Genomic DNA, 19109 nt, shown 5'->3' on the forward strand with positions numbered 1-19109 from the left:
TTTGCTGAGAGTGCAATCCACACCATCCTCCAGATCATTTATGAAGATATTGAATAAAACCGGCCCCAGGACCGACCCTTGGGGCACTCCACTTGATACCGGCTGCCAACTAGACATGGAGCCATTGATCACTACCCGTTGAGCCCGACAATCTAGCCAGCTTTCTACCCACCTTGTAGTGCATTCATCCAGCCCATACTTCCTTAACTTGCTGACAAGAATACTATGGGAGACCGTGTCAAAAGCTTTGCTAAAGTCAAGAAACAATACATCCACTGCTTTCCCTTCATCCACAGAACCAGTAATCTCATCATAAAAGGCGATTAGATTAGTCAGGCATGACCTTCCCTTGGTGAATCCATGCTGGCTGTTCCTGATCACTTTCCTCTCATGCAAGTGCTTCAGGATTGATTCTTTGAGGACCTGCTCCATGATTCTTCCAGGGACTGAGGTGAGGCTGACTGGCCTGTAGTTCCCAGGATCTTCCTTCTTCCCTTTTTTAAAGATTGGCACTACATTAGCCTTTTTCCAGTCATCCGGGACTTCCCCGGTTCGCCACGAGTTTTCAAAGATAATGGCCAGTGGCTCTGCAATCACAGCCGCCAATTCCTTCAGCACTCTCGGATGCAACTCGTCCGGCCCCATGGACTTTGTTTTAGTACATTGCCCTCTCCTGCTCCCTTCATCTGCTTCTTGGTCCTCCTCGAGTAAAGCTTTTGGGGGCATGGCTGCCTCTTATTATGCGTTTATACAGGGCCAGACACAGAGTGCGCGTGATCTAAAGTGGGACCACAAATATGACAGATCAAGAATAATCTACACCACCCTTAAATGGACGTAATCTCAGAATTGGCAATATATGTATTTATGCCTTTCCAAGCTGCATTACGAACTTTCAAATGTTCAAGTTTCAAAACAAAAGGTTAGATACGGGCCCGGGGCGGGCGGAGGGATGGTTAATTTTATGTCAGTACTAGACTTTATTCTCAACTGCAAGTTGCTGTTTTTGAAACAAAAGAAGCTAATGACTCGGCAAAAGGCAGACATTTTATACCCCAGAACCTGAACTCATTCTTTCAAAGCAGACCATTCAGATCTGTAGAGTTTTTCAGTACTGTTGAACTCTTAGTATCACTTTAGTTACTGAATGAATGTTTACATAACAGATTTAAAAAACACCACATGGATAAATGAGTCATATGGCCACACACACTACCACCTCTGAGGATCCAGATGTCAGTAACCACAAGAGGAAAGAGAGAGAGAAGCTTGTGACGTTCAAGTAAAACGATTGAGTTTGTCTGTAGGGGCTTATTCACCCTAGTGTTTTATAGTGGACTAACACATTGGAAGTTAACTTAAAGAAAAAAAGGAGAGATGAATTTAGGTACTTGTGAAGTGTCAATTACTGCAGTATATTTTGCATACGTACAAATGGAAACACTTTCAAGATGGATGTTTTAAACTTAGCTAATTTTTGTTTTGTTTTCAAGTGCACTCATCAACGGTTACATAGACAGCTACAGCTCTCAGCACTACAAAATGCTTGCTTGCTTATCGCAACCATACTATTAACAATATTTTGTACTTTTTAAGATACCACACTACGATCAAGAAAAAAGTTAGCGTCATTAGGTAGTTTCACTTCACAACTGTAAAATACCACTTTTTCAAATGTCAGAAGGCTGAGACAACACTTGCAACATTTTAATGAATGCTGGCTTTAAACTGATAGTACTGAGTCAAAGTGGGACCCAAAGTTTAAGGTTTTTTAATATGAAATTTTTAACATACCTAAGTGTAACAGGATGTTTAACTTTCTGAAAGTGAAATTTTATTAACATCACAGGAACAGCGATTTTTCAAGTTTTCGAACACCTGATGTGTTTTACCTACAGATCCAAAAAAATAACAACGTTCGTTTTGCTCAAAAGCGAAAGGATACGAGGCGTTCCTTCTGTCCTACACACCAAGTAGAGACATGCAGCGATTACATGGGTCATCTTTCTCCCACGGGTTAAGTGCTTGCTCACCGCCATCTTGAAAAAGTTAAAGGCAGTATCAAGACAATGCTGGTTGAGTTGCAACTGGTTTCCCAAGTGATGAATTTGACGTTTCCCTAAGAAAAGAGAGAAAACTCTTAAAACAATTTTGTAATTAATCCACTTTTTAACAAAGGCTCAAACTTCAGAAAAACTCTGCTTAGCAATTCAAATTACTTGGCATTTTGTTGCAGAAGAATGTCTTTCTTTTAATAAAATAAAGAAAGACTAAGGCAGCATATAATATAGTAAGTTATTTTCAACATAGAACAATTTCTTAGATCATACAGCTCCATGGAGATTATGCCCTACGTTTTCAAATGTGTCCGCTATTTTTGGGCACTCCATTTGAGACATTAGACTGATTTTCAGAGGGGGCCCAGCATCCCACTGAAGTCAACCAGCGTTTTGGTACTCAGCACCTCGGGGGGGGGGGAGGGGGAGGATCAGGGCCTAGGTCTCAATTTGTGCAGAACTGAGGCGACCACATTAGTAAACATCAAAACCGTAGGTCCATCCTTCTTCGTTTGGATGAGATAGCATCCACGGTGTGTTAGACACTTTTCCAAACAGAGGAAGATTTGTCCCAAAGAGCTGGAATCTGGCACTTGATCAGCTTCAGAGATGAAGTTCTAAAACAATCTTATTGTGGTACACAACTTTAATTGCAAAAAAATTATACACTTTGTGGCAAATCACCCAAAACTGATGAAATATGAGGTTCTCTTAACAACACACCAAAGCCATAAGGAAAGGAGCTTATGTCAAAGCTTATTCATGGTTGTCACTGATAGGGCAGAACTTCCTTCCTCTGAACATATTCAGAGAACAGGCTTCATTTAAGGTTTAGCTGCCAAACTATGTTGATTCAGGAAAACAAATGTACATCTCTTCTAAGGTGAAGGCACTTTAGATGAGTCATGACAGGAAGTGGCACAGCTGCTAAGACAGCCATGAAAAGCAAGGTCCAGCCCTCTCGCAAAGCTCTAGCTATGGGAAACCATGCTAAGAAGGGAATGTGAGGCTGACTTGGTGGAAAAGATGGGAAAAGTCATGACGAAAAGCATTGGGTTCACTAACATAATCAATGGGTCAGACAGTAACACAAAAAACCACACTTTAGTTCAATACACCAGACAGATGTTTCCACTACATGTTCTTACAGGAAACATGCATCCATTAATTTCACAGAGATATTACAAACTTATAAGCATATTTTATGAGGTGAGTGTAAAATTTGCCACAGGGCTTATCCACAGTTTTTTCAATTAAGGCAATACAACAGTGACAACATAATTGTCACAAAACTACCATATCTGTAATTCTTTACTTTGTGGCACCTACTAATCAGGCCCTTCATACATAAGCACCACTAACCATATGTTAAGGGCGGTGCATAGTATCTGAAAAACCTTTAAGTCAACAAGAAAATTCTGACTTGGTTCCTGTAAAGACACTCACTGAAATCTAACTATGGTTCAGTGTAACTCATCCCAAGCAGAAAGTTGCACATAAACAGAGAAAAACAGAACTATGTCAACTTCACCTATGCACCAATAGGAGTTATGTACACTCATCAGCCCATAACTGCTCTGGGCAATTATGCCTCACCCCATTTCTGTATTAGACAGGAAGCAAAACAGGTTTCATCTCCAAAGTTTTTTCAGGTATGTATTATATAAGCTATTGGGAGCTGATCCAAAGCCAACTGAAGTTAATAGGAGTTTTTCCAAGAATTTCAGGTCCTTGGTAGCCAAAATATTTCAAATATAGTCTTCTCCCAAAATTAATTTACTGGCTTACATCTCCTCTCTTCCCCTTCATTGTGTTTTCTCCATAGCCTGCACCCTTCCAACAAAACGTCCTCTATTTGTACCAGAGACTTCTCATTCCTCCTTGTTTCCATCTTGCCCTTTTATTCAGGGATCTGCTTTAAACTCCTCCCATTCTACAAGCCCATCATATCAACAACCTTGCTTGTGTCTAAGAATTGTATACGACTCCCTCTGAAAAACACTGACGCCTGCAGAAGTCCCAAGAGACAATTACTTAGGTGCTCCTTTTCCCCAGGAGCTGAGTGCAATGACTCTACGGAGCTCCACACCCAGGTTGATACTGGGGCAATTAGAAAATAAAAAAAATAAATATTGGAGAACCAACTAAATTGTCAAATAATATTGTTAATTAAGGAAATGCAGCAACTGTACAAAAGTGTGTTTGGAGTGTGCACAAGACGCTCACTGATCTGGAGAAACAACCCATTTGGGAAAGATGATCTTTTACTAAGCACTCTATTCAATAATCTTTGTGGGTCTAGTGGAAGATTTAATTCTATGTACTAGCATTTCTTCAGCTTGCTTTTGCACATTTTATTGGTAGTGCACAACACAGAAAAGTAAGATGCTAGAGCAAGAATACTGTAGCACTGCAATCCACCATCAAAAGAACCAATTTCACTCAATGTAGGAAACCTAGAACAAGGAGGAGAACCTTGGAGAGTGGCTACAATGCTTTATGCTGGAGATGTCCTTGCCCCCACCTATAGCACTGGAGGTGGAAGTGTTCTTCTGTTTACATTGTGACCAAGCTCTCAAAGATGTGTATTAACATTTTGCAATCAGTTTCCTATTTCCTTATAGGAAACGAGAGAAGTCATCTTCAATGAAAAACAAAACACCATAAACCCACAGAAGTAGTAAATTCCATTTTCCCCAGTAAACCTAGTATGAGGCTGATATAATTTAAAACAGTTTGGGAACATGAGTGTTTCTGGTTGGATTTATCAATAGCAAAAACTTCACAGTTACCACCAAGTAGGTAAAAACTTTCAGACTCTCCATCTAACTTGCTCTTCATTTCAAAGAGGTGGCTTGACGTTTTCTTGGCCTCACTATTTACATGCAAGGACTCTGCCACCTTATGTAATAAGTTAGTTCACCCTTGCCCTTTAATGCCACTTCTTTGGACAGGTTTCAGAGTAACAGCCGTGTTAGTCTGTATTCGCAAAAAGAAAAGGAGTACTTGTGGCACCTTAGAGACTAACCAATTTATTTGAGCATAAGCTTTCGTGAGCTACAGCTCTGAAGTGAGCTGTAGCTCACGAAAGCTTATGCTCAAATAAATTGGTTAGTCTCTAAGGTGCCACAAGTACTCCTTTTCTTTTTACTTCTTTAGACAGTATTTCCCAAAATACTAACTGCCAAATACAACAGCTTTAATGGTAGGAAAGTAAACTAAAATCACACAGAAATTGTGCCCATTCTCTACCCAGGTCTTTAAATCATAACAATCACACTGATCAATGCAGATCTTTCTTTCGCTTTCTATTCAGGATGTGCCCTATAGCGATGTGATGACTCACCGGTGCGCACCTCCAGCTGGTTGTCTTGGAATTACCTCTTTTCCAGCTTTCAGAGTGCCTTCTTCAGGCTGGTGGCTTGCCTACCACTGACATCCATGTGCCTCCCGGACCCTGGTGCCCTTTACCCTGGGGTTCTGCCCCAGAAGTACTCCCATACTGTGAGTCTCCCCTCCCATAGGAACCCCCAACCCTCTAAACCCACCTTGCCTCAGTGGCTACTGCCAGTCATCATCCAGCCCCCTTTCCCTGGGGCGGACTGCAATCTGTAATGGCCACTCATCACTGGCAAGCGGTTAGGACCAGCTGCCTCTGCCTGTTCCCAGGCTGCCCCTCTGCAGCCCCAGTACCTTTCTGGGCCTTTACCAAGGCCTGCAGCCTGGGGGTTTACCAGGCTGGAGCTCCCCAGCTCCCTTTGCCCTTCCCTGGCACTGCTCCACTCTGCTCTAGGTACCTTGCTCCCAAGCAGCTAGCCCTTCCCACTCCAGGACTAGAGTGACACTCCTCCAGCTTCTGGCCCACAGCCCTCTTATAAGGGCCAGCTGGGCCCTGATTAAGCCAGTCATACCTGTGGTCAGCTTCCCCTAGCTGTTCCTAATCCTTTTCACTGCTGCAGCCCTCTCCAGGGCTGCTTTTAACCCCTTCAGGGCCAGAGCGGGGTAACCACCCCACTACATGCCCATTTTAAACTTCAGTTTCAGTTAAGATGGGGCACAATAGTTGGCAATTAGGCTTCTAGCTTCTTATAAAGGGAACACAAAGTATCTTGTATTCCTTTTAGCTCCTTCCTATACGCCAAGACTGAAGCATCTTCACTTAAAAGATATCAAGAACAAACCTTACCTAGTAAATCTTGTTGTTGCCCTAACACACCAAAGCAGACTAATGTGTTTTGCCTATCTTCCATTCCATTCTGCCTACCTCACCCGTCTGATAACTTCCAGGGCTGTAATATGTAACTCTGAATTTGATTTGTTACCAATACTATATCAATTTAACTTTTCACTTTTGAAGGGCAGGTGCCTGTAACCACCTAACTAGGGCATGAGAAAAGAATCTGCTGGAACAAATTTTCTATCCCATGCCTTTGTTGCCACAAGCACAAACAAATGAAATATGAGTAGCAAGTCTTCAGTGGATAAATATATATGGAGGGGAAGACTTGAAAACACATCCAATGAAGCCAAAATAAATACCTTCCAGACCAACAATAAACTAAAATTCAGTATTTAATACCATAGTAAATAATTGAATGGAGAAAGGAGGATAAATACACTACCTCCTTGAGGACTCGCTGCCTGAAGGCCGAGTACAAGGCATAAGCTGGCTATACTGCTTTGTAAAAATATGCAGACATCTCCTGGCTGTTCTCCTTACTCAAAGATGTTGCTACAGCTCTAGTGGAGTGGGTTACAATTTTATAAGGACAATTTACTCAATTCCTTGTAGGACTGGTAAATGCAAAATTTAAACCCCGTAAGAAGGCCTATGAAGGAGGTTACAAAAAGTTTGAGCTTGATTCAAAGCTGAAGCAGAAACTAGTGGATGCAAAGAGGGGGCAGAGATGGTCTGAATGATAGGCAAAGATGCTAATGGCATCATTTTCTATGGACTGGAGGTAGAAAATATGGATGTCAAGAAGGTCTTGAGAGGAGTAATTAAAGCAGATGATGAGAGGAGGACCTGGCACAAGAATTTTTAGCATTAGAAGAAAAGAACAGTTTGTAGAAATGATGCAGAGAAATGGCAGGACTTACAACACTGTCTGGGTATGTGGGGCAAGGAAGGGGGAGGAGTCAAAGACAACTCCCAGGGTATGAATTTGAGTGCTGGAGAGGAAGGTGGTTGATGGTGAGGGTAGAAAAGCAGTTTGGTTTTGGTCACATTAAGATTTAATAGAACTTGTTAGCTCCATTTTTTTTTAAATGTTTATTTTTTCCTCACTGTCTGAATAAATTAACGAAGGAAGAGAAAAAGGACACTGAAGGAGAGGAAGAGAAAAGAAAAAACTGAGTGGTGCATAGTGTGTGGACTGTAAGGAAAAGAGGGAGGATGTTGGATGATACAATCAATAAGCAGATGGAAAAGAACATCCGGAGTTCAAATAGTAAAAAGCAGGCTAACACTGACATCAAAGTGCTGCAAAGGGAGAGAGTGAGACCCGTCCCTGGGCCTCTTCCTGCTCCACTGCTGCAGTTCCCAGCCCTTGGTGGGGAAATCCCTGCTACTTCCCACATCTTGATGAGCTGCTGATGCTGTTTACTCAAACTAAGCTGTGTTAATCAGAATTTGTAAACTCAACTGTAAAAGGTTGATTGATTACTCTGTAATCCAAACTAATTTAGGTTGTTCATGATTAATTTTGAAAGCACATTTTTAATAGAAGTTGTGTTATCTGATATTTTTTCACCCAAGAAGATTCTACTGCTGAGATAAAATAAATACATGTTTAATCCTTAAACAGCTGAAAGGCTGTCTTGCTAGTGAGAAGTGTGAACACACATTTATCTTTAATGAAAGGTATTCCTTAGCTATCTGGCATTAAAGGATTAGAAAGAAAAAAATCACTCCAAGCACTTCAAGACAGAGCTATTGATCATAACAGTGCATTGTTCTTCACTCCTATCAAAGCTTATTTATGTTTGGTTTTAATCTCTCTATTTTGTTTGGACAGTGTTTTTACATCAGATCACGTTTATATTCACATTTTAAAATGGCATAATTATTCTTAGTGATTTCTACAATGCATGTCTACCATTTATAAGTCAGTTGTTACCCTTCCCACAACAGATGGCACGTTACTGCTAATCTGCACACTTACTCCATCACCCATCTACGTACCTCACTTCTAGATTGTTCTGGGCAGAGGAGGAGATTTGCTTATGACTAGTGATCCGACAGTTTTAGAAAAGATTGCTTTTTCCCCATGATTTTAAAAGATTTTTTCAGCCATGCCAAAAATGTCAGAACTTGCTCTACAGAAGTTATAAACCACATTGCATTTAACAAAAAATAAATTTCATAAATCAGCAAACTGAAGAAAATTCAAAGTTACAGCTCATTGTCCATAGATAATTTTCCCAGGCAAATGCCATCAATTTCTGCAGAATCTGAACTTCTGTTTCATTTTAAACACTAAAAGCTACGTTTCTATGCTATGTAAAACCTTTCAATATAAACAGAGTACAAACTGATGCAGTGGCATCGGTCTGCTAGCAGTCAGCTCCAGTGACTGTGCAGATGGTGAGAGGTTTTCTAAACTGCAGCAGAGTGAAAACTAACAAGAGCCTTGAGTTCTTGAGAATCCTGTGGGCAACAGTGAAACTGAAAAGAATCCTGTTAATTACATTCTGCAGCAGTCTGGGAGACCAGGAACAGTAGCAGAGGAGCCAGGCGTTGGAGTTATGCAATGAGGAACTACAAACTTATGCTGGAGAAAGGATAGAGCAACAAAAATATTCCCCATTGCAGCAGCTATATAGCTGAGACAGAGATAGATATAACACTCCATATCTCAGCAGCCACGAGCCTAGAGGAAAAGGAGTAACAGATACTCCTCCAATCAAGTCACAGAAACCATGGGTCTTCAGATTTATCAGATGTCTACGAGATGGAGGCTGATATGAAAGATGAAGAAGCCTCTGGGAAGTCCAGGGGAAAACACCCTGGCACATAAGAATGACCATACTGGATCAGACCAGTGGTCCAGTATCTTGTCTCTGACAGTGGACAGTGCTTCAGAGAGAATGAACAGAACAGGGCATCTAGCCCAGTATCCTGTCTTCTGGCAGTGACAAGTGCCAAACACTTCAGAGTGAATGAACAGATCAAGGCAATTATCAAGTGATCCATCCCATCATCCAGCCCCAGCTTCTGGCAGTCAGAGGTTTAGGGATGCCCAGGGCATAGGGTTGCATCCCTAACCATCTTGGTTAATATCCACTGATGTGCCTATGCTCCATTAACTGATCTAATTCTTTTTGAATGAGAGTCAACAATGTGATGCACTTGCAAAAAAGATTAATATTCTGGGGTGTATTAACAGGCGTGTCATACACAAGACACAGGAGGTAACCGTCCCACTCTACTCAGCACAGGTGAGGCTTGAGCTGGAGTACTGTGTCCAATTCTAGGTGCCAAACTTTAAGAAAGATGTGGACAAATTGGAGGGAGTCCAGAGAAAAGCAACAAAAATAATAAAACGTTTAGAAAACCTGACCTGCTAGGAAAGGTTAAAAAAGTAGGCATGTTTAAGTCTTAAGAAAAGAAGACTGAGGGGGAATCTGATAGTCTTCAAATATGTTAAGGGCTGTTATAAAGAGGACGTTATCCTCCATGTCCACTGAAGGTAGGACAAGTAGTAGTGGGCTTAATCTGCAGCAAGGGTGATCTATGTTAGATATTAGGAAAAGCTTTCTAACGATAGCAAAGCTCCGGAATACGCTTCCAAGAGAGGTTGTGGAATCCCAATCACTGGAGGTTCTTAAGTACAATTTAGACAAACACCTGTTAGGGATGGGTCTAAGTTTACTTGGTCCTGCTTCAGTGCAGGGGGCTGGACTTAATGACTGAAAGGCTCCTTCCAGACCTACATTTCTATGATTCTATGGTGGATGAGGAGGCAAAAAACATAATGGAGGGGGTGGGGGGGTTTGATGAGAAAATAATAGAGTTACTGAAAACTACACAAGAGATAAACATTAGCTACAATGGAAAGATAAAGAAAGAAAAGTGAAGGGAAGCCAGGAAGGAAAAGGAGGTATAACAAAAGTAAGATGTCTAAAGTTTAATACAGATTTAGAACATTTTATATATAAAAGATGATTGACAGCAGTGCCCAGCTGTTCTATTCCCTCACACAGAAGAGGGCTGGTGGCACAAAACTTGGTCCTGAGGGTAGTAGGTGTCAGGTAATTTTTCTTGAAGTCCTAATTAAACTCTATCCTTAATTTATCACCTTCCAACTGGTGTGGCAGAGCTCCGACCTTGTCCCCATGGGTCCCACGCTTCCAGGGCGGTTTATGCTAGCTTCAGAGGCTCACTGCAAGCCTCCACATAGCTCCTCTCTCTCTAGGGCCAGGAATATAGTTTACTGAGCCCTTTTCATCATAAGCCAGCAAGGAGGTTGGTGAGAGAACTCCCACAGTCTCTGTTGCTCCTACAGCCTCATAACAAAACAGTTTAGCCTCCTGTCCTGACAGGGGCCTGTTTTCCCCTCCCAGGAGGTGTTTCTGTAGTGGTGGGTTGCATGGGAACCTGGGCCCGCCCTCTACTCTGAGTTCCGGCCTAGGGACCCTAATGGTAGCAGCTGTTGGCAGCCAACCTTTTACTGCCAGAGTTGCTACATTTCCCTGGGCCACTTCTCTCCTGCTTCTCCCTTCTTCACCCTTACCAATGACTTGAAGGTGTCTTTATTAACCAGCCCTTCAACCGCATTTCCTCTCCTCTGCCTGACTGGAATGATCCGTCTTATAGTATCAGAGGGGGCTTAATTAGAGTCAGGTGGTCACATTAGCTTAATGGCCTCACCTGACTCTTTTTAGGTTAATTGGAGTCAGGTGTTCTCATTAGCCTGGAGCAGCCCCTGCTCTGGTCAGTCAGGGAACAGAAAACTGTTAATCCAGTGGCCAGTATATCTGCCTTCTGCTACTCTGCTGTACCCAACTGGCCTGGGTCTATCACACTGGATATTGCAGTTACAGATGTTACATATGAATTTCACTACATGTAAATGATGGAGAAAGTTAATGACTGAGCTTCAGCCTCCACGTTTAAATTTCCCTTCTTTTAACTGCTAGTCTTAGATTAAAAATAAATTCAGGCTAAATTGCAATGAGTCTTGGCTGTAAAATGATGTGCCCTGGTGATGTTATTTATCAAACCAGTCTTGAATGCTATCTGTTGCGGCTTTGAACTGAAAGATTTGTGCTTAAAGAGTGTGTGGCACATATTTCATTAGAATTACAATTCCAAAATTTCTTCAGATTTTCAGACTGCGCAAGCAAAGATTTCTTAAAATGTAATATGAAAACTATGTACTTCAGCATGGCTGGTATGCCCCATAACAGAAAATAGTGTTAGCCCATTTATATGGGTAATGTCTGTCTGAATATGAAAATACATTTAATCCTTGCCATTCATTTGAATCTACCCACACTTTTGCATCGATGACCTCTCTGGAAGGAAGGGGGGGGTCTTTATTCTTCCCTTACATTCCTAATCTAGCTAACAAAAAGCAGAAAAACAAACAAAAGAACATAGAAACAGCCACACTGGGTCAGACCAAAGGTCCACCTAGCCCAGTATCCTGACTTCCGACAGTGGCCAATGCCAGCTGTCCCAGAAGGAATTAACAGAATGTAATCATCAAGCGATCCATCCCATCACCCATTCCCAGCTTCTGGCAAACAGAAGCTAGGGACACCAGCCCTCCCATCCTGGCTAACAGCCATTGATGGACCTATCCTCCATGAATTTATCTAGTTCTTTTTTGAACCCTGTTATAGTCTTGGCCTCCACAACATCTTCTGGCAAGGAGTTCCACAGGCTGACTGTGCATTGTGTGAAAAAATACTTTTTTGTTTGTTTTAAACCTGCTGCCTATTAATTTTATTTGGTGACCCCAAGTTCTCGTATTATGAGGAGGAGTAAATAACACTTCCTTATTTACTTTCTCCACACCAGTCATGATTAGAATAGTCCGCCACCTGAGGCGGCCCTGCGGTGCTGGTGGGCTCACTTGATCTTTAGCTGTTGGGGCTGCTTCGGGTACTGATGGCCCTAGAAAAGGTCAGTACCTTTCCCAGGGTTCAGGGCAAATCTAGGAGGGCTGAGGGGGTCTGACCTCAGTGGTACCACCGTGAAGCCCCAAAGTGGGCGCATGGCCTGACATAGGTCCTTTGCTCACAGTTCCCTTGTTTTTCAGTGCCAGGGGGCTCCTTTTCTTTTGCCCCTTCTTCAGCACCGGCGAGGGGAAATGGTGCTGGGCGGAGCCTGGTGCTGGTGGTGCGCTCCACACCAAAGGCGAAGTACTCAGCGTGGGGTCCACAGTGGAGGGCTCCAATACAGGGAAAGCACAGCCTCCATGAGGAGGGCCTTCAAGCGGATATCCTGCTCCTTCTGTGTTTGAGTTCGAAAGTTTTTACAGATCCGACACTTATCTTTCCTATGGGATTCCCCCAAACACATCAGGCAGCTGTCATGGGAATCCCTAATAGGCATTTTCCTGCTCTATGTTGAGCATGACTTGAAGCCGCCGGGAGAGCGGGGCATGCCCCGTTCGGGGACGAACTCCCAGCCAGAACTCTACGTACACTAACCTAACTCTACTAAACTATGTACAGATAAGAGAACAAAAGGCTATAAAGAACTGCTAATGCTTTTGCAATCTGCAAGACAAGACACTCCAACCAACCGTCACGGTCATTAAGAAGGAATTGAGAGGGCATGGGTCAGTGGTGCTTAATATACAGATGCATGAACGCGGCACTCAAGGGGGTGCCGCAGCCAACCCCACGGATACTGCTAAAGCAGAAATCTCCGACAACTGTGCATGTGGGCGTGCACGCACCTAGAATGGAATCGACATGAGCAAGCACTCGAAGAACAAGATCATCCTCTAAATATGGATATCCAGAATTAGTTAAATTATTTATACTCCGTATTCCCTGGGGCTGTAAGGCATGGAGAAGACTTCTGCTGAAAATGAGTACTGGTTAAAGACAGGATGGCCAATATGTAGAAGCATTTGGTTAATTTACATATTGATGGCCATGTGGTTGCCTATCAGAGCTCATTGCAGAGATGAAGACTCCTCCGCGCTGAGACTGTAAGTGCTCCTAAGGAATGGACTTTGCTTGACAGAAGGAAGAACCTTTACTGAATTTACTTTGGGAATGAATCCTATGATAGCTGTGAGAACAATTTGTCTGAATTAAAAATATAATACTGGATATCATTAGAGAAAGCTCCCATCTTCATACGATTGTCAGATTGAAGATAGCCATTATTAAAGTCTACTTTAATGGATGGAATATAGGATGACAACTTATTGGGGTGAATTGGGGTAGCATTATAAGAACCATTATGAGGCTCCAAGGTTGTGCTCTATGACCTTGTGGTCTGGAATCAGGGTATTTGTCTCAAGGAAGCATTTAATGTGAGGATTTGTATAGACCTTTTTCTTTTTCTCCAATTTAATCATGAAAATCATTCAGGCTCATTAACATAATAGAACTTCTTAGGGAATCACCTATTTGAATATAATTATATAACTTGCTTTGTGGTATTCTCTGTTAATGATTTTTTTCCTTTTAAGAAGGAATCTCTTTGCTTCACTTTTCTTATATTCCAACTCAGAAGCCTTTTTGGGTTGAAAAGTTAGGCAAAAAAATGCTGCCAGTTGACTGATGAATGATTATATAAATCAATCACCTTTAGCTTTTTTATTTTCATCAGTTATAGACCAAGGTTTTCAAACCTGAGTGCCTGAAGGTAAGCTTCTAAATACATTTTAGGTTCCTAAATGTAAGACTGTTTTTCAAAAGGTGCTGAGCAATTGCATCTCACACTGAAGTCAGAGATTTCAGCCCCATTTGTGGATGAGCAATAGCTCTTTGCTACTCAGCAGATCTACCAAAAAGCAGAGGGGCAAATCGTTACTACTTATTTAGGGTGTCTAGTTTGCAGTTTAAACCAATAATCACCAATGCAAAAACTGGAGAATCCATATTTATAAAACTCACACCAAAAAATTAATTTTTGAAATGCTGCACTTTCCATTTCAGAAAATGTCTTTTTTTTAACTAGAAAGTATGAAACAAGAAATATATCCATGATTTATTATCAGAAAACGCTCAAAGCAAGCCAGCATTTGATTTTTATTTCATATCCTACAGTTACAATGTTCAATTGACGACAGAAAGAAGTATAGCTGATTAATTCTTTTTTGATTAAAAGAAAAATGTAGACAGCTCTCACTTCTATTTGTGTAAATCTAAAATAATATATATTATACCCAGAGTGGTTATGACATTGACAATATTTAAGCTTTTAAGAGCATTACCAGTTATAAGCCTGTTTTCAGTTACTCATAACTTTCTATATTTTTAAACCCATTTGTCTGATGTGTTCTAGGCTTAGTCTCTGTCCATTGATGGTCCATTCCCTCCATGTTTGCTTAAAAATGGGTCAGGTGTTTGAGTACAAGGACAACAAACCTCACTATTTGATAAGAAAGTATTTACAGCTCCCATGATTTCCCATCCTAATGCAATTCCCAGAGCCTGACCCTTACTAGCTTGTTTCCCCAGATAACTTGTCTCCTAGGACTCTACATAGTGGAGCTATCATCCTACCGGCAACTCATACTTAATACGGAATAGCTTTGGAGAAAACTGAATGGAACTTGGTTTTTCTCTGTATGATCCTTCCCCCGGTTCAAAGACTTCCTAAGTAGGGGAAACAGCCATAAGCTCACTGAACAGAGTACAACAGAGGGGGGAAAAGTCAGGCATTAGAGACTTAGAATTTCTATAGAAGCCTCCTCCTGTAGCAAACTGGAATTTATCTTACCTTCAAAAGTCCGAAGCTTGTGTACCTAAACTAAATGCCATCCAACAAACATAATTCTAAAGTTACTTCCAACTTATATATACAAACATGATTCTTCAGTCTGAGTCCCTTTGATGAAAGATGTATGAGGCAGCTATTGTTATATCCGCTACTATTTGGCAGAGGAGTAGGGGCCTTGTAAGTCAACTTCCCAATGAAGAAATCACTGGTCTGTAGTATGGGTATAGTACTAGTGCAACTTATTGTATTTACACATTACATCAGTCCTAGAACAGAGATAACGGCATACAGGCAATCCCTTTCCAAACTCTCGATCAAACACCAACTCTCGGTTTTCAGGGAGCAGCAGCTCTGCCTCAAGAAATGACTTCGAGATTAAGGACAGAGCGAATTCCCTTTTTGCTTGTCACAGCTGCCAAATAAACTACCAGGGGACCAACACCACTACAACATTTTATTCCAAGACTGTTTCCTTATATGCTAGTAAAAACTTGTAAAAATGTGTGTAACAGCACTATCTAGTGACCTTTGCTATAAGAATATTTTAAAACATTACTGTGCATTCTCTCTATTAATGTGGGATTTGAGTAGAAGAGCTGATTTTAATTCTGGTCATGAATAATCTGAAAAATGTCAATCAAAATGCATGCCTCAATAAACAGAGTAACAGCTTGAGACCCCACTAAAAAAAGAGCAATTCTTTTTAGTGCTAGGTTTAGTCAATTTCTGCTGGTAAGTAGGGAAAGCTCTCAACAGCCAATTTAAGAAATTTAGGCATTCCTACGAATGCTTTAATATATCAAAGTTGATTTATCATTTGTCTAAAGAACAGTTTTATGTTCTGTACTAAAGGACATCTCTGAACTAGTGGCAGTCGAGCCCAGGTTATTAAAGTGACAGCCTTTAAAGCGGTTAAGAGTTAAGCAAAATGAATGAACCACTTCAAAGCGTATAGGAAATGTGTCTACATTTAAACAACTGTTTTAGAAATATTGTTAGGCTATTAAACTCCATTGCTGTTCAAGATGAAGTGTCAGAGAGCATTTAATATCACATTGAAAATTCTTCAGAGAGCTTGAAATAGAAAAGTGCTTCCTAAAGATGCAGCCCATCTAAAACAAAAAAGGCCTGGTCTACACTACAAGTTTATGTCGGATTTAGCAGCGTTAAATCAAATTAACACTGCACCCATCCACACAAGAAAGCCATTTTTTTCGACATAAAGAGCTCTGAGAACCAATTTCTGTACTCCTCCCCAATGAGGGGATTAGTGCTGAAATTGACATCGCTGTTTCGAATTAGGATTAGTGTGGATACAATTCAAAGGTATTGGCCTCCGAGAGCTATCCCACAGTGCACCATTGTGACCGCTCTGGACAGCACTCTGAAGCACTGGCCAGGTGTACAGGAAAAGCCCCGGGAACTTTTGAATCTCATTTCCTGTTTGGCCAGGCGAGCTCATCAGCACATGACCATACAGTCCCAGAATCGAAAAAGAGCTCAAGTATGAACCAAACGCGAGGTACTAGATATGACCGCTGTGTGGGGAGAGGAATCTGTGCTATCAGAACTATGTTCCAAAAGATGAAATGCCAAAACATTTCAAAAAATCTCCAAGGCCATGAGGGACAGACGCTACAGCAGGGACGCAACACAGTGCCGCATGAAACTTAAGGAGCTCAGACAAGCATACCAGAAAACCAAAGAATCAAACGGCCACTCCGGGACAGAGCCCCAGACAAGCCACTTCTACGCTGAGTTGCATGCAACTCCTGGGGGGGGGAGGGAGGATTGGGGGGAGCACCACCACTACCCCACCCCTGTCCATGGACTCCAATGATGGGGTACTCTCCGCCATGCCTGAGGATTTTGCGGATGGGGAAGATGAGGACGACGAGCTTGAGGAGAGCACACAGCACACCATTCTCCCCAAAAGCCAGGATCTTTTTATCACCCTGACTGAAATACCCTCCCAACCCAACAAAGCCTGAGAAGGGACCTCTGGTGAGCGTACCTTTTCACATATAATACATGTTATAAAAGCAAGCATATTTTAATGATTAAGTAGCCCTGAGGACTTGGGATGCATTCGTGGCCAGTACAGTTACTGAAAAGTCTGTTAACATGTCTGGGGATGGAGTGGAAATCCTCCAGGGACATATCCATGAAGCTCTCCTGGAGGTACTCTAAAAGCCTTTGCAGAAGGTTTCTGGGGAGAGCAGCCTTATTCCGTCCTCCATGGTAGGACACTTTACCACGCCATGCTAGTAGCAAGTAATCGGTATCATTGCATGACAAAGCCTGGCAGCGTATGGTCCCAGTGTTTGCTGGCATTCAAGCAACATCCTTCCTTCTCTCTCTTTGTTATTCTCAGGAGAGTGATATCGTTCATGGTAACCTGGTTGAAATAGAGGAATTTAATTAAGGGTACATTCAGAGGTGGCTGTTCCTACTGGACTGTTTGCCTATGGCTGAAAAGAAATCCTCCCCACAGTTAGCTACATGGGGATGGGGCCCATTGGCGCTGAGCTGTTCGCATTTGGCTAGCAGGGATCTTCCCTGATACCAGCCACGTGGTGGGGTGAGGGATAAAGCGATCATCCCAGAGAACTGGATGGGGGTGGGGGGTTAGTTTGGTTTCTGCTGCTGCACGTTAATAGGAAAATCGCAGCACTAAATGGCCAACTCAATGTGCTTTGCTTGGTATGGGAGAGGAGGGTGCTGCTGTTATGAAGATTGCAGAAGGCGAAAGACTATGGCTTACCATGGCCACCAGCAAGCCGAATTCTGTTGCCTGGCCCTGTGTGGGTGACCTCAAACTCCAAAGCCGCAGGCACTCAATATAAGATGCAAAATGCGACCTTGTACCAAAATCACATGTGCTATGTAATGTGAATAGCATTGTTCATTGTGAAAGAGTATAGCCATTGCTCTGTAAAATGTATTTTTTTAAATACTTCACTCCGTTTTTTTCCTCCAGCAGCTGCAAATGTTTCAAGCCTCCATCCCAAAGGCTATCTCAGATAAGGCGGCAAAAAAACCGCACACGCGATGAAATGTTCTCTGAGCTCATGCAGTCGTCCAGCACTGACAGAGCTCAGCAGAATGTGTGGAGGGACACAACAGCAGAGTACAGGAAAGTGGCCAATGAACGTGAGGAGAGGTGGCGGCAGGAAGATCAAAGAAGGCATGAGGCAACGCTGGGGCTACTGCTGGATCAAACGAACATGCTCCGGTGTCTGGTGGAGGTTCATGAATGACAGCAGAATCAGACTGCCGCTGCAGCCCCTCTTTAACCACCCTCCCTCCTCCCCAAGTTCCATAGCCTCCTCACCCAGACACCCAAGAACGCAGGGGGGAGGCTCTGGGTACCCAACCACTCCACCCCAGTGGACAGCCCAAGCAACAAAAGGCTGTCATTCAACTAGTTTTAAAGTGGCCTTTTCCTTCCCTCCTATCCTCCTCTCACACCCCACCCGGGCTACCTTGTGAGTTATCTCCCTATTTTTATAGTCAATTAATAAAGAATACACATTTTTTAAATGATAGTGACTTTATTTCCTTTGCAAGCAAGCTGTGATCGAAGGGTGGGGGAGGGCGGGTGGCTTACAGGGAATTTAGAGGCAACCAAGGGGGCGGGTTTTCATCAAGGAGAAACAAACAGAAGTGTCACAGAGTACCCTGGGCAGTCATGAAACTGGTTTTCAAAGCTTCTCTGATGCGCAGCACTTCCTCCTGTGATCTTCTAACCACCCTGGTGTCTGGCTGCGCATATTCAGCAGCCAGGAGATTTGCCTTAACCTCCCACTCCGCCATAAACGTCTCCCCCATACTCTCACAGAGATTGTGGAGCACGCAGCAAGCAACAATGACAATGGGAATACTGGTTTCACCGAGGTCTGAGCGAGTCAGTAAACCTACACTTGCCACGGTACAGTGGACGCACACCGCCGAATTAATGTGCTTAGTGTGGATGCATGCACTCTACTTTATACAATCTGTTCCCAAAAATTGACTTCTGTAAAATCAGAGTACTTTCATAGTGTAGACATGGCAAAAGGCAGTGACAAAAATCCTATTAGAACAAGATATTTCTCATCTTTTTCCTTTTTAAATTGCATGGATAAATTATCAGT

The 19109-nt window shown here is 42.4% G+C and overlaps 1 protein-coding gene across 6 annotated transcripts in view; it reads right to left on the reverse strand.

Moving 5' to 3' along the window:
* BRF1 (BRF1 general transcription factor IIIB subunit) overlaps positions 1–19109 on the reverse strand; it is a 237049-nt gene that overhangs the window by 175863 nt on the left and 42077 nt on the right. For all 6 annotated transcript variants that reach the window (XR_012159588.2, XM_073349847.2, XM_073349848.1 and 3 more), the window contains exon 3: positions 1946–2119. Coding sequence is in view for 5 of the 6 variants with exons in the window: in XM_073349847.2 (XP_073205948.1) it covers positions 1946–2119 (174 nt within the window). In the remaining variant the exon portion in view is untranslated. The remainder of the gene's footprint in view (positions 1–1945; positions 2120–19109) is intronic.

The sequence above is a fragment of the Lepidochelys kempii genome, chromosome 6, assembly GCF_965140285.1.
Source record: "Lepidochelys kempii isolate rLepKem1 chromosome 6, rLepKem1.hap1, whole genome shotgun sequence".
Lineage (NCBI taxonomy): Eukaryota > Metazoa > Chordata > Testudines > Cheloniidae > Lepidochelys > Lepidochelys kempii.